Source organism: Cyrtonyx montezumae, unplaced genomic scaffold (genome assembly GCF_038088225.1).
Source record: "Cyrtonyx montezumae isolate F1298 unplaced genomic scaffold, pur_monq_1.0 scaffold_3, whole genome shotgun sequence".
NCBI classification, from domain to species: Eukaryota; Metazoa; Chordata; class Aves; order Galliformes; family Odontophoridae; genus Cyrtonyx; species Cyrtonyx montezumae.
Window position 1 is genome coordinate 129,809,995 of NW_027072034.1, and position 13,190 is coordinate 129,823,184.

General features: G+C 37.8%; 1 protein-coding gene across 1 annotated transcript in view; it reads right to left on the bottom strand.

Annotated features, from left to right (window-relative positions):
• The window catches only part of SLC16A7 (solute carrier family 16 member 7), a 74,956-nt gene that overhangs the window by 21,104 nt on the left and 40,662 nt on the right, over positions 1 to 13,190 (bottom strand). The window contains exon 2 of the mRNA XM_065743389.1: positions 4,048 to 4,290. Coding sequence (XP_065599461.1) covers positions 4,048 to 4,261 — 214 coding nt within the window. The 5' untranslated portion in view covers positions 4,262 to 4,290. The remainder of the gene's footprint in view (positions 1 to 4,047; positions 4,291 to 13,190) is intronic.

Genomic DNA, 13,190 nt, shown 5'->3' on the forward strand with positions numbered 1-13,190 from the left:
TCATCTGGAAGTTAAATGGACTTCAGATCAGCAAGACAATCCAACATTTCACAGCTTGCACGAATTAACAGTCCTCAAGCTAATCAATATAACCTACTGTCACATGTAAAAAGCTATTTTTGAAAATAAAAACAACCAAAGTAGAATTTGCCCTTCACTAAATGACAGGAAAAAGAGACAATTAAGTAAACTTCTTTTTCCATAAGGAAGTCTAAAACCCAAGGTCAGCTGTGTCTGAAATCAACATATCTGTCACATCACTTTTATGGCCGCCCCTAAGGTTCCCATCAAACCTACACTGAAAGCAACAAATATATATTTATTTTTTCTAGAAATGGAGTGAGCTCTGATAGAATTTCTAATCACCTTTGACTCGTTAATACTGTGCAAAGTGGAAAAGGGGAAATTTCAAAAAATAATGAAATGAAAAGAATGAATGGTGAGAATTTGAGGTAAAGCATATTTGGTCTTTATGGTCTTCAATTCCTTAACATTTGTGTGCATCAGAGAATACATATGACTCTTCAAGTGTACATACATAGTTGATATATTAAAGAAGACATATATACATACATATTATATATATATTTTTATATATATGTTTTCATATGTGTACACAAACACAACACACCCTGTCAGGATAGCTCAACTAATTCCATCTTACCCCAGATTCTGTCCTCCAGTAGTAAAAGTGTGGTCATCCCAGTCACAGTCTCTTGTGTGTAGGAGCCCGTCACAAAACCATCACCCCTAATTTAATACAATTGACAGTCTCTGCTCAAGAGAGACAGAAGAATGAGTTGCCATGGAGACTGAACTACTGCTCTTCTCCAGAGGATGCTTCTTTCAAGCACAAGCTGAACCACAGAGGCTGCTTATTACATGTAACCTTGATCATATTACAGGATCTTACATTTTGGGAAGGCTTTTTAGTAAGGTCTAACAAACCTCCAGGAGATGAGAATTGGGAGGAAAAACGAGCTCGAGAAAAAAAAAGAAAAAAATAAAACCAACAAGAACTGCATGGAAGTGCATATTATCTTATATTGAGAGGGGAAAAGAGTTTCATATTGACTTGATTTATCAGATTTGTCACCTTTGCTTAGTGCTTTCCTAACAAAGTGAATGCTATGCTTGACCTATTTGCAGGAATTAACCAGGACTGCAAGAGACCATATGGATTGCCAGATGGTCTGCTATAATTTAATGCCATTTATTCTAAGTATGAAGTAAGTGATAAATATAATTAACATTCTTTTAGCTCCTTACTGGATGCCATTTATTAGTTTATTAGTATTCTTGAGGTGTGTTTTTTTTTTTCCTAAAGCATTGAAAGGTAAGTTAATACCTTGTTATTGAAACACAGAAGCCAGCTAATTACAGCAAGAGGCTGCAGCCTCTAAAGCAAAGAGTGTCAGCACAGACACTTAACTCATTCACTGACCCCACTGTGATGATTAATAGGTTGAATGCTAAGCTCTAATGAGAATGACATATCTTAGATGTTTTCAAGTTATATTAATTAATAGTATGATGAAGAGAGTGTTCACACAGAGATATCACACTTCATAGTAAGCACTACACACTGTGCTTGTGGTCTTCATATGTCTTTCACATTACAGCACATCAAATGCTAAGGAATCAAACCACCTCCAGACAGTAAAAACAATGGAACGATTTCCTTCAGAAATGTTTTTCCTGATTGCTATTTCATATTCTGCCAGTGATTGTCTAAATGCTCTATTTTTTAGGAAGTGGTTCTAGAGAAGCTAAGGCTTCAAAGAGTGTTTATACCAGGCAGAATTGTCATTTCAAAACCATGAGTCTACAATAAGACTAAGTAATGCCTCCTATTTGATTCCATGGAATCTACAGCAAAGAACACAATAACACTGTTTGATAGAGCAAATTTGCAACTACAAAATAAAATTTGCCAACACAGTCACCACCATTAGCTTTGCATTTTGGTCAGCAATGAACAAGAGTCTGCATGCCAGGCTCATAAATTCTGTACCAGTGGAGGTGAACCACTGTCACTGTTGCCATTGCTGAAACACACCATCACTGCCTCACTGTGTTCACATCAACACTTTGTATCTGTTCAGCAAGAGTCAATGCATGTCAGTGGATGCCATTTTTTCCATGTGAAGGAATTCAGGGATGCAACTTTGCTTCATATGCACTTTCATGTCAGTCACCACTGACATGAAATACCACTTGTCATACTGCCCCTCTGCTGTCAAACTACCAACATCCACCCCTGTGGTCACGGATCAAAATAATAAAATAGGGGGCACTGTTTTCAGAACAGACTATGTATAAGCATGACCACATCGAAATGCCTTTCAGTTTGTGTCTGCACTATTAATAAAAATTGGGTGACAGAACTGAGATTATAGAAATGGCATAAATCAGATCTTATTTAGAGATTAAAATAAAAGAACTGTGCTAGAAAGTAAATCTGCCCTTAGAAAATTGAGGTAGCATCAGAAAATGCAGTGAAAAAGACATAAGTTCAGAAGTCACATCATAAGGAAAATGGAAGCAAATTCCAGTTCTTCTTCATCTGTGCACTTCCCTTCTTCTAGATGGGTCCACACAGAGTCTTCCTCAATTACACCCATATCTTCTGCAGTGCAAGTGCATATGCACTGGTAAATACACATCCTTCTGAAGAAAGTACTTTCAGAGAGAACCTGAATGAAACACCCTCCTTTCACTATCCATAACAGCCAGTTATGTTTTGAGAGTGACCTGGTCATAACACATAGAAAGCACATATATGCTTATTTACTCCACTCTTGAAGACATTGATTCAAGTTAATTCTTCACTTTGTAAATTGTGTCTGCTCCTATAAACTCCTTCAAAATTCTCCCTATGAATACATAAAAGATCAAAATATCCAAACAAGCTTTTATTGATATTGACATTACTTGGTAAATTCTTCGGGTAACTTATAAAATAAGTTCATAAGTTCATAAGTTCATAAGGTTGGAAAGGACCTATAAGATCATCTAGTCCAACCATCCTCCTATCACTATCTCTACCCAACTACTAAATTAAATCCTTTAGCACCTCATCTAAACGCTTCTTGAACAGCGCTAGGGATGGTGCCTCAACCACCTCCCTAGGCAGGCCATTCCAGTGCCTGACCACTCTTTCAGAGAAAAAATGTTTCCTCAGGTCTAATCTAAATCTTCCCCGGCGCAACTTGTGGCCATTCCCTCTCGTCCTGTCATTATTTATCAGGGAGAAGAGGCCCACCCCCTCCTCACCACAACCCCCCTTCAGGAAGTGGTAGAGTGCAATAAGGTCTCCTCTGAGCCTCCTCTTCTCCAGACTAAACAATCCCAGCTCCCTCAGCCGCTCCTCATAAGACTTGTGCTCCAGACCCCTCACCAGTTTTGTTGCCCTTCTCTGAACACGCTCCAGGGCCTCAATGTCCTTCTTGTAGTGAGGGGCCCAAAACTGAACACAGTACTCGAGGTGCGGCCGCACCAGAGCTGAGTACAGGGGGATGATCACCTCCCTGCTCCTGCTGGCTACACTATTTCTAATACAGGCCAGGATGCTGTTGGCCTTCTTGGCCACCTGGGCACACTGTCGGCTCATGTTGAGCCGAGCATCAACCAACACCCCCAGGTCCTTTTCCTCTCTACATTCTTCAAGCCATTCTGCCCCAAGCCTATAGCATTGCATGGGGTTATTGTGGCCAAAGTGCAGGACCCGGCACTTGGTCTTATTGAACCTCATCCCATTTTGCTCAGCCCAGCTGTTCAGCCTATCCAAATCCCTCTGAAGGGCCTCCCTACCCTCAGGCAGTTTGACACAACCTCCCAACTTTGTGTCATCTGCAAACTTACTGAGGGTACACTCAATTCCCTCGTCTAGGTCATCAATAAAGATATTAAACAAGATGGGCCCCAAAACTGACCCTTGGGGGACACCACTCGTTACAGGCCGAAAAAAATCAGTTAGTAGTCAAGTGCTTTAAGACCATGGGGGCAGGTGACCTATGATATTTGCAAATTTCACAAACATCTTACCTCCTGCATACATGACAGCCAACATTATTGATGATATCCAAGCTATCTCACTATATGATGTGTGGAAGATTTCCTGTATTTCCTTGAAGAATACTGTGATGGCTTTGGGGAATGCATAGGAGAATCCAATGGAAATGAAAGCCCCGAAGACCACAACCCACCCCCAGCCTCCATCTGGAGGTGGGTACTGTGGTGCTCCTATTGCTGGTGGCATTTCTGGTCTCTGTCCCTTCTGCAATTAGTCTGAAAAAGAAGAGAATAAACAAAGTTTCAGACAGTTTTCTTTTTTTAACATACTGCAGTATTCTATCATCATCTGCACAATATTCAAAGCAGAGACCAACTCCCAGTATACATGCAAACACAGAATACACAAACCTGTTTTCAGAAGCAAAAATCTGCACTTAAAAAAAAGAAAAAGAAAAAGGAAAAAAAAAAGAATATTTAAAATATCCTATTTAGTATGTGCAACTATTAAAAATCACTGATGTCAGCCACTGAAATTGTGTTTGCAATTATTCACTCATTGGAAAGAAATGCTTTTGTATAGGTAAATTTACTTAGCTCTTTGGACTGCAGTACGGACTTAGAGTTGGTATGACACAAAAAAATTGAAAAATGCTGTATAGAAAGAAGTGAAAAAAGTTACAGTGAACTATTTCTAAATGCTGTTTCGTATTTGCAGGTGCTTTAGCAAAATCATCAGGAACAACGGTAAGGAATAAGTGTGTAACAGAATGCTTTATCATGTGCTTTCATTTTCCAGTCATTAACCATTGTTAATATTTTTTGCTTAACGATAACATTTTAACAGCATATTTTAAAAAGAGACTTAAAATTCCTTGTGTAGCCATAAAATAAAACCAAAATATTACAATGCACACTGTTTTTAAAATCTTATTCTGCTTATTAGTAACTGTTGATATTACTTGCAGGGACAAAGTCAAACTTGATGGTACTTTTTTTGCTCTGTATTCACACATTTTAAGACATCAGGAACTCTTTCACTAATAATCTTGCAAAATTTTCATGGCTATTTTCTAATTTAAAATTTACCATAAAAGAGAGCAACAGAGTGATTTTTGTAGAGGTTCTGAGAGGTGTGAGAAAAAAATTCAGGAAGCTTAAAAAATCATAAGTAATGCACTTAAAACTCCTAAAGCCTGAAATTAATTTTGTATTTTTATTATCATCTTTATATTTAAAAACTTAACACGATTACACATTACCTTCCTAAAGAACACGAAATAGCAAGAATTCATTTTATCGTTCTGAGATATTTTCAATCTAAATCCCCCTTATTACTAAACAAAGTTGGAGTCCATGCTATTTTCATCTGCATAATCCAACCTACACAGGCTGCATGTCCTGAAAATTCCACCTCCTTCTATGTTTCGTCTTTGAGCACTGAAATGACTTATTACTCTTGACTGGTCTTCTTGCATACCAGTACTGAAAGCTGTGGATCATAACAGTATGTAGGGTTTTTGTTATGCTTATGATTACCAATGGGTCTCCATGAGACTTCTTCTGTGTCACTTACATCACACCCTAATTTCTCACAGCAAACTGCATTAGCATTGGGAGTGATACGACTACTTTAACAAAAAATAAAAAATGAACTGTGCCAGCTTATATTAATTCCCAGTATAGTGCCTAGAGTACTTCCAGGGTAAATGCCACACAGTACTGCCTACGATACATGCCACAAACCAGCAAAGTGTTCCCTTCCAAATTATCTATCATAAGGTCACCTCTGTGATGATAGAAACCTCTGTAATTCTGATTCTCCACTTCACTGCAGCTGGTTGTGGACATCACCTTCATATTGGCCAACCTCCAGAGGGGCTAAATCAACCACTAAAACACCTGGTTTCAATGCAAGGCTGCAATATCCCAGCTAATTTCTTTTCTGCATCATGTCATACAGATTTGCTGCTGGCAGCAACAGATATCTTCTGCGCTGCATACAGACCTTTATTTTTACTTTTTTTTTTTTTTTTAACTCTGACATGTACTTTGTTTCTGGTTTACCTGGCCTTAGCTTAATATCAGTTATGAATCAGAGAGGAAAACCTGGGTCTTCCACTAGAAGTTGGAAAAGAGACAATTATAGTTGCTGAAATTTAATTTTGGCAAAGTAGTTAAACAGCTGTTTGCTGTCTGAAGACACACTGGAAAGCAGAGTATCTCAAAAAGTCCACCATACATTACAACACACATATTAATGGATAGCCTACGTAGGCAAAAACAAACAAACAAACCCACGTAAATTATCATGAAAAGAAAAGCCCTATTTCTGTGATCTAACTGAATGGCTTGGAACATCAGTTTTCTGTCCAGAAAAGCTGTTGTACTGCTCATCAGAGAAAACTTCTGGTTATTTCCTGAAAAAAAGTTAACTATTATTTTCTTACACTTCAAAGTTTGAGCATATCTGTTTTCATATTTCATATTCGTACAACACTTCTATCTCTATTATAAATTCTAGTAATATGGCACAACATCAAGGAATTGCTCCTCATAAAAATGGCAAGTGATTACCAATTTATTGAGGCAGCATGCTTCTTCCTAAAAATAACACACAAGCTTTTGGCAAAATCATTGCCAGTACATTGCTTAGAAGAACTCCAGTGGTGTCCAAGTGTAGTAATCCAAGTGTAGTAATCAGCACTATAGGCTTGAGGAAGAGTGGCTGGAAAACTGCTTGGCAGAAAAGGACATGAGAGTAGTGGTCAACAGCCAGCTGAACACAAGCCAGAAGTGTGTCAAGGTGATGAAGGCCAACAACATCCTGGCTTGCATCAGAAACAGTGCTGTCAGCAGCGCAAGGGCTTGAACCTGGGTTGCAGCTATCAATACAAGCTGGGGGATGAAACTATGGAGCACAGCACCAACAGAAACACCATAGGGGTACTGGTGGGTGGCAAGCTGAATATGAACCAGCAAGGTGCTCTCGCAGCCCAGAAAGCCAACCATATCCAGAACTGCATCAAAAGAAGTGTGGTCAGGAGGTCAAGGAGGTGATCCTGTCCCTCTACTTTGCACTGGTGAGACCTCATCTGGAGTAATGCATCCAGATATAGAATCTTCAGTACAGGACAGACATGGACCTGGAGGAGTGTGTACAGAAAAGGGACACAAAAAAGATGCAAGGGATGAAGCACCTCTCCTATAATGACAGATTGAGAGAGCTGGGGCTGTTCAGCCTGGAGAAGGCTCTAGGGAGACCTCCAAGCAGCCTTTCAGTATCTAAAGGGAGACAATAACAGGGAAACAAACTCTTTAGCAGGGTCTGTTGTGATAGGACAAGGGGAAACGGTTTTAAACTACAAGATGGAAGATTGAGATTAGATATAAGAAACCTTTTTTTTTTAATGACAAGGGCAGTGAAACACTGGAACAGTTTGCCCAAGGAGGTGGTGGTTGCTCCACCCCTGGAGACATTCAAGGTCACGCTGGATAGGGCTGAGCAACCTGATCTAGCTGTAGGTGTCTGTTCTTTGCAGGGGTGTTCAGCTAGATGACCCTTAAAGGTCCCTTCCAATTTAAGTAATTCTGTGATCCTGTAATTCTAAGTGATTGCCCCCTTGTATGAAGCACTGGCAAGACTACAACTCAAATACTGTATTCAATTATGGGCTTACTACTACAGGAGGAATAATGAGTTGTTTGAGCATGTGCAGAGAAGAGTGACGCAACTGGTGAGGAGACTAGAAAACAAGATAGATGAGAAGCAACTGAGGAAATGGGAGTTGGTTATTGTGGACAAAAGAAAGATGGAAGGAGATCTCATTGCTGTCTACAGTGGAGACTGAATCACTGTATCTTACACTGTATCTTCCAGAGACTGCAGTTAATAATAGTTTCTGTGATATTCTCTCATGCCAATTTTAACTCACTTTAAAAGGTAAAAAGAAAATACATAAATAAATACATACATAACTGCATCAAGAAGAGCAGAATAATTATTTTGTCTGAAATATTAAATCCAAATTCTCAAACATCCCATACTTTCTCAGGAACTAAAGCAGCTTTCTCCTGTAAAAAATTAATTTAATATCTACAAAACTGAAGTCCTTCTAAAGCAGTCTAGGACATTAATATCCTCAGCTCTTCTCTTAAGCTTAACCAGTAAGATTTGGTAGTATAGGAAGTACACAGATGAGTGTAAAATCCATTAGCAACAAAAACGAGACAGCATTTTAGATGAGTAGGTACAAATTCTGTCAGAGGAAGGAAAATAAGAGTGAGGACTGAAGCAGCGATAAGTGACACGTCTCTCCAGAGCTCTCAGAGCTTATTATGGGCTATGAAGAATATTAAGATACACACAGTAGAAAATGTAAGAACAGGCAAGTGTGACGATGTGCATGTGGAGAGCACAGTGGCAAGGGGCTAAAAGAAAAATAAATAAATAAATAGATAAATAAATAGGTAAATAAATAAATAAGAAAGCTGCATTAGAGTAAATAAAGGTCACCAGTAGAACTGACATGCAGCCACGCAAATTCTGTTTCGAGATAAAGGCTCACCAGTTAGTCCTGCTTATCCCCCTCCTTTTATAGGCAAGTGGTGGGTGAGGGACAGTGTTGCCATCTGCATGGAGAAGCAGCAGGGGAACAGTGAGTGAAGCATATCCTTGCCAAAGCCATCAGTCTTCTTCTCTCTGTCAGGTACTGAGAGGCTGCTCAGTCTTTCTATACCTTGAATTAGGCTGTGCACAAGGATTTTACCCTAAGTCTCTTCTAGTTCCTCTGTGGAAATCCCTGTTATATAAGCAGCAAACAAGAACATACCTAACTTAAATAGCTGTATGTGTCTACTAAGAAATAGTAGAAAGAGAGCAAGAGGATACTTTTAAAACATATGATATGCAACACTATTATTATATAGGCACACCAGAATTAAATTGGGCAAATGAGAACAAGTGAATTAAAAAGAGAAATATTGAGAGAAAGGGAGGGAAAGAGAACAGAAAGGAGGAAGGAATGAGAGAGAGAGATTGACAGAAACACACAAGCACACAAGCAAGCAAGCAACAAGGTCAAACCAAGAGCAAACACTACTGACAAATAATGTATCTTGATACCAAGTGCGGCAAACTTCAGTCAGTCACAATCAACCTGTTCAGACCAGTGCTTCATTAATATTCTGTAGTTGCCAGCACCAGAACCAGCTCTCAGTGCAACAGCTTGTCACAGACTTCTGAGAAGGGGCTGTGTTGTTCTCGTGTTTACAGAGACAGTTTTTACTGGGAGTTATAGTTTTGCTCTTATGCACCAACAAAAGTAACTGCTTAATTCTCCCTTTGTGTTATGTCTGCCATTTGTCCCAGTAGAAAAGAGATGGTATGTGAAAAATCTGTCCCTAGTTTTTGCAGGATAGTAGGAATATTTAGCATGTCTGTAGGGCATTCCAGCTTCATGTGGTAAGCCAGGGACTGCAAAGAGCTTTGTAAACTTGAGTTCACTCAGTCTCCTAATATTCTGGTGGCGTGATTAAGAAGTATCATTCACTTCCAGACAGAAAACAAATACAGTAACAGGATAAATGACTTGACTGCGTCTTGCAACAAAACGGGTGGCAGAGCTGGGAAGTCAACTAATGTCTAAGTAAATTGTCAGTTAAGAGTCAGGTTTTTAAAGCTCGTTATGTAACAAATTCTGATTAATTGTACAGCTCAATACTTGAAGTGGAAGCATAGGTGGGATACAGTCTTGGTTTTGTAGATTTGACAACACTGCTGCTTTAAACCCTAATGAATATTAATGACATAGTTGGATTTGAAATCAATGACTTTGTGGTAGCATTAGTTAAGGAATGAGCTATATATGGATTACACTTCTATAAAAGATCATTGAACGGCCTGGGTTGAAAAGGACCTCAAAGATCATCTATCCTGATCCCTGTTTGAAAGCTGAAAAATAATACTTTTTTATTATTTTTATTAGTAGCTCCAAGAAATTTCAAGCAGGACAGTATTATAGGGGGTATCATTATACTAAATGGTAATACCGTGGCAATTTACCATTATTCTTTCAGCAACATTCAGTAGTTGAAAAACTATAAATCTTTATTTGTTCTGTGAGATAGTTTTGATCTTGGGATTTTGTTGTGGGGAAAGGCAGGACATGGAAGGACTCTGAATGACGGGACAAAGAGGGGCTGTTCTCTGCTCTTGTCTCTAACTGTGAGCTTTTGTAGTCAAAGTAGCTCCTGGTAGCTACTTGGAGCACTGGTAGTCAGCCTACTGGTCTTACTGAAAAATGAATACAGGCTACGGTTTCTCTGAATATCCATATACAGAGACTGAGGGGTGCATGATAAATAAAATCTGAAGTGTCTTAGAGATACACTCAGAACTCAACTTTACTGCACCTTTTCCACTGAGGTCTAACGTTCAAGATAAACACATTCTGTAAAGAATAAAGCTGCTAAAATGCACCCAAGTTATCAAGTTACCTGCTGTTTTTGTTAACGTTTCTCCAATTTGCGTGAATCCAAAGATAATGTTTTCCAGATAGCAAAATGTAACAATAAGTACATTGTACTATAAATATAGTACACTGTAATAATTTGCATTTATGAGGTTTATGTTAGGATTTATCATTTTTTATAAAAATCTAGGCAAATGTTAAAAAAAACCACCAAGACAGACACTGGTCTTACTTAATTTTAAAGCTGTTTTCACTTCAATCTTTTACAGCACAATAACTAATAATGTTAAAACACATTACCACAGCTATTTTAAATATCAAGCTCTATCTTACTAAAGAAAAAAAGAAATTACTTTTTCTCTCCAAGATAGGATGAAGGAGTGGTTATAAATATTCATATTAATGAAAAGAACATGCAGTTATTCAATCATCCATAATTTATAGTTAAGAATCAATATTGCAACATACTTTTCATCCCACTGAAGCAGTACCCACACTAGTATGTGCCTGAAGGCAGGGTGTGAAAGTAATAGCCTCTCGTACATCCAAAGCACATATAGGAATATCTTTGTTCCAAATGCCTGGAAGGTTAGCAGAGGCAGGCTCTGTGGAGGGAGGTACAATGACGGGAAAGCCACGTGTTGTAAGACAAAAATAAATGAACAATCCCAGTAACTCTCTTTCCTCGTAGGCTTTGTTGTTGCAATGGGCTGATTCCTAGTAACAGCATCAACTAAGCAGAAAATTGGATGGAGAAACAAAAATTGTTAAAGAAGCTCTATTACAAGCTGTGAGTTCCTGATGTCTGTGGGAATGATGAAAGGTCTTATTCAGACTGGAATAAAGGCATGGCCTCTGTCCCAGTTTGAGGACTCAGCATAGGATTACTGAGACAGAAGTGAATCCTGTGTGGTATAATATTGCCCTATGAAAAGCAAAAATGTGTTAAGTACCCTGAGACTGTAGTTACAATCATTCACACCAGGACTTTAGTTAAACGACGTTTAAACAAAGGCTGAGGCAAAGGCTGTTATTACTAAATCACTAAAGAGGTTTTTACTGAACTGAGACTCCCATCTGACAAAATTACACTGAAATTAATGTTACATGATTGAGATCATATTACAAGCACAACTAAATCATTAATGAGATAAATAACAATGTATCTATTCTAATATTTATCATTCATTAGAACTAACTTATTTATTTATTCATTTATTATTTCTGCCACATTCACAAGGGCTACTATAATCAAAACATCTATTCTGCATTCACAGTTTCCACAGTTCTGGGTAGGACTTCCATTCATAAGGCATTTGTTATTACCATTTATCTTTGACTTTAAGGGAAACCTAAATGACCACCTTATTCTGGATGATTAAGTGGCTAGATGAGTAAAGTTAAGTGAAATGTATTCCAGTCACAGTGATTGCAATTCTGTTTCAATTACTTCAAAAAAGCAGTCAATAAAATATCTAACACAAAGAAGTTGGCACCCCACCCAAATTAGAGTTCACTGAAATGAAATGTTGATGGCTAAATTGAAAATGCTAGTGATCCAGCCCAAAGAATTAATCAGGTTTAACAATAAGTTGATTGAAGCTGATGAAAAATTTCGCATACTTGAAAAAAATAAATAAATCCTCAAAAAAAACTTTCAAAACAAACAAACAAAACTGAAAACTTTGTTGTTCCATTAAAGAAGTTTTAATAAGCTCAGTTAAATTCCTTCATTACAGCTCAAAGCATCAGCTTTTTGCTCTGCTAGAATATTGATCTGCTTATTCATTTCTAACAACTCCTATCATCCTTTAAATTCTGTGAGTACTCCATCATATTTAACTGTGATGACTGTCAGCCTTAAAACATGTTGTAGGAGCGTATTATTTTAACACTTCATAGACTACTTTTGAGCCACAGGCTCAGAGCTTTCTCAGTACATCAGCATATTTTATATTCCTTCAAACTCAAATTGAATTAAAGTTATAAAAAAGAATACTCAGAATAACAGAATTGGCTTCACATAAATCTAGAGCTATATGTTGGATAGATATTATAAAGAGTTCTGATGTTTGGAGGGAAAAGAGTTAAATATTCACTTATTTGTAATATTTTATAAATGGAAGAACTAAGGCTTCAAATCAGTGTTAATGGAGTTATCTGTACTGCTGCTGCACATTACTTGAAAAATAAATGGCACAGTCTTTGCAAAGCAGCAGATTTTACATTAACAATAATAAGAGATATTCATTTTAATATCATTCTATACTAAGCTGAAGAAAAAATATTGATGATGATAAGAAATAGCTTATTCTTAGTCTGTCCAACAAGCCCAGGTTTTCAAAATCAGAATTTGTATATTTTTAGGTAATTATATACTTCAGAAATTGCAATGCTTTCTTCATTTCTTGCTGAAGATAATACATCCATCTACCAGTTTAATATTATGAAGATGGAATAGACTCCAATTCAAATTCTATTGCCATAAAATTCTGTAAATGCTATCAAAGTTCATCTGTGCTCTTGAGATTAGAATCCAAGCTGTTTGTCTTCTCTGCTTCAATATCACAGCCCAGGGTACTCTCTGCATACATTCTACCCCTCACCTAAATCCTGGCCTGAAAGTATCACCTTGAGCATATGGAGAAAATATTTTTTGTTCAGCATTCACACAGCACATGACTACCATGGGTGGAAATAGTT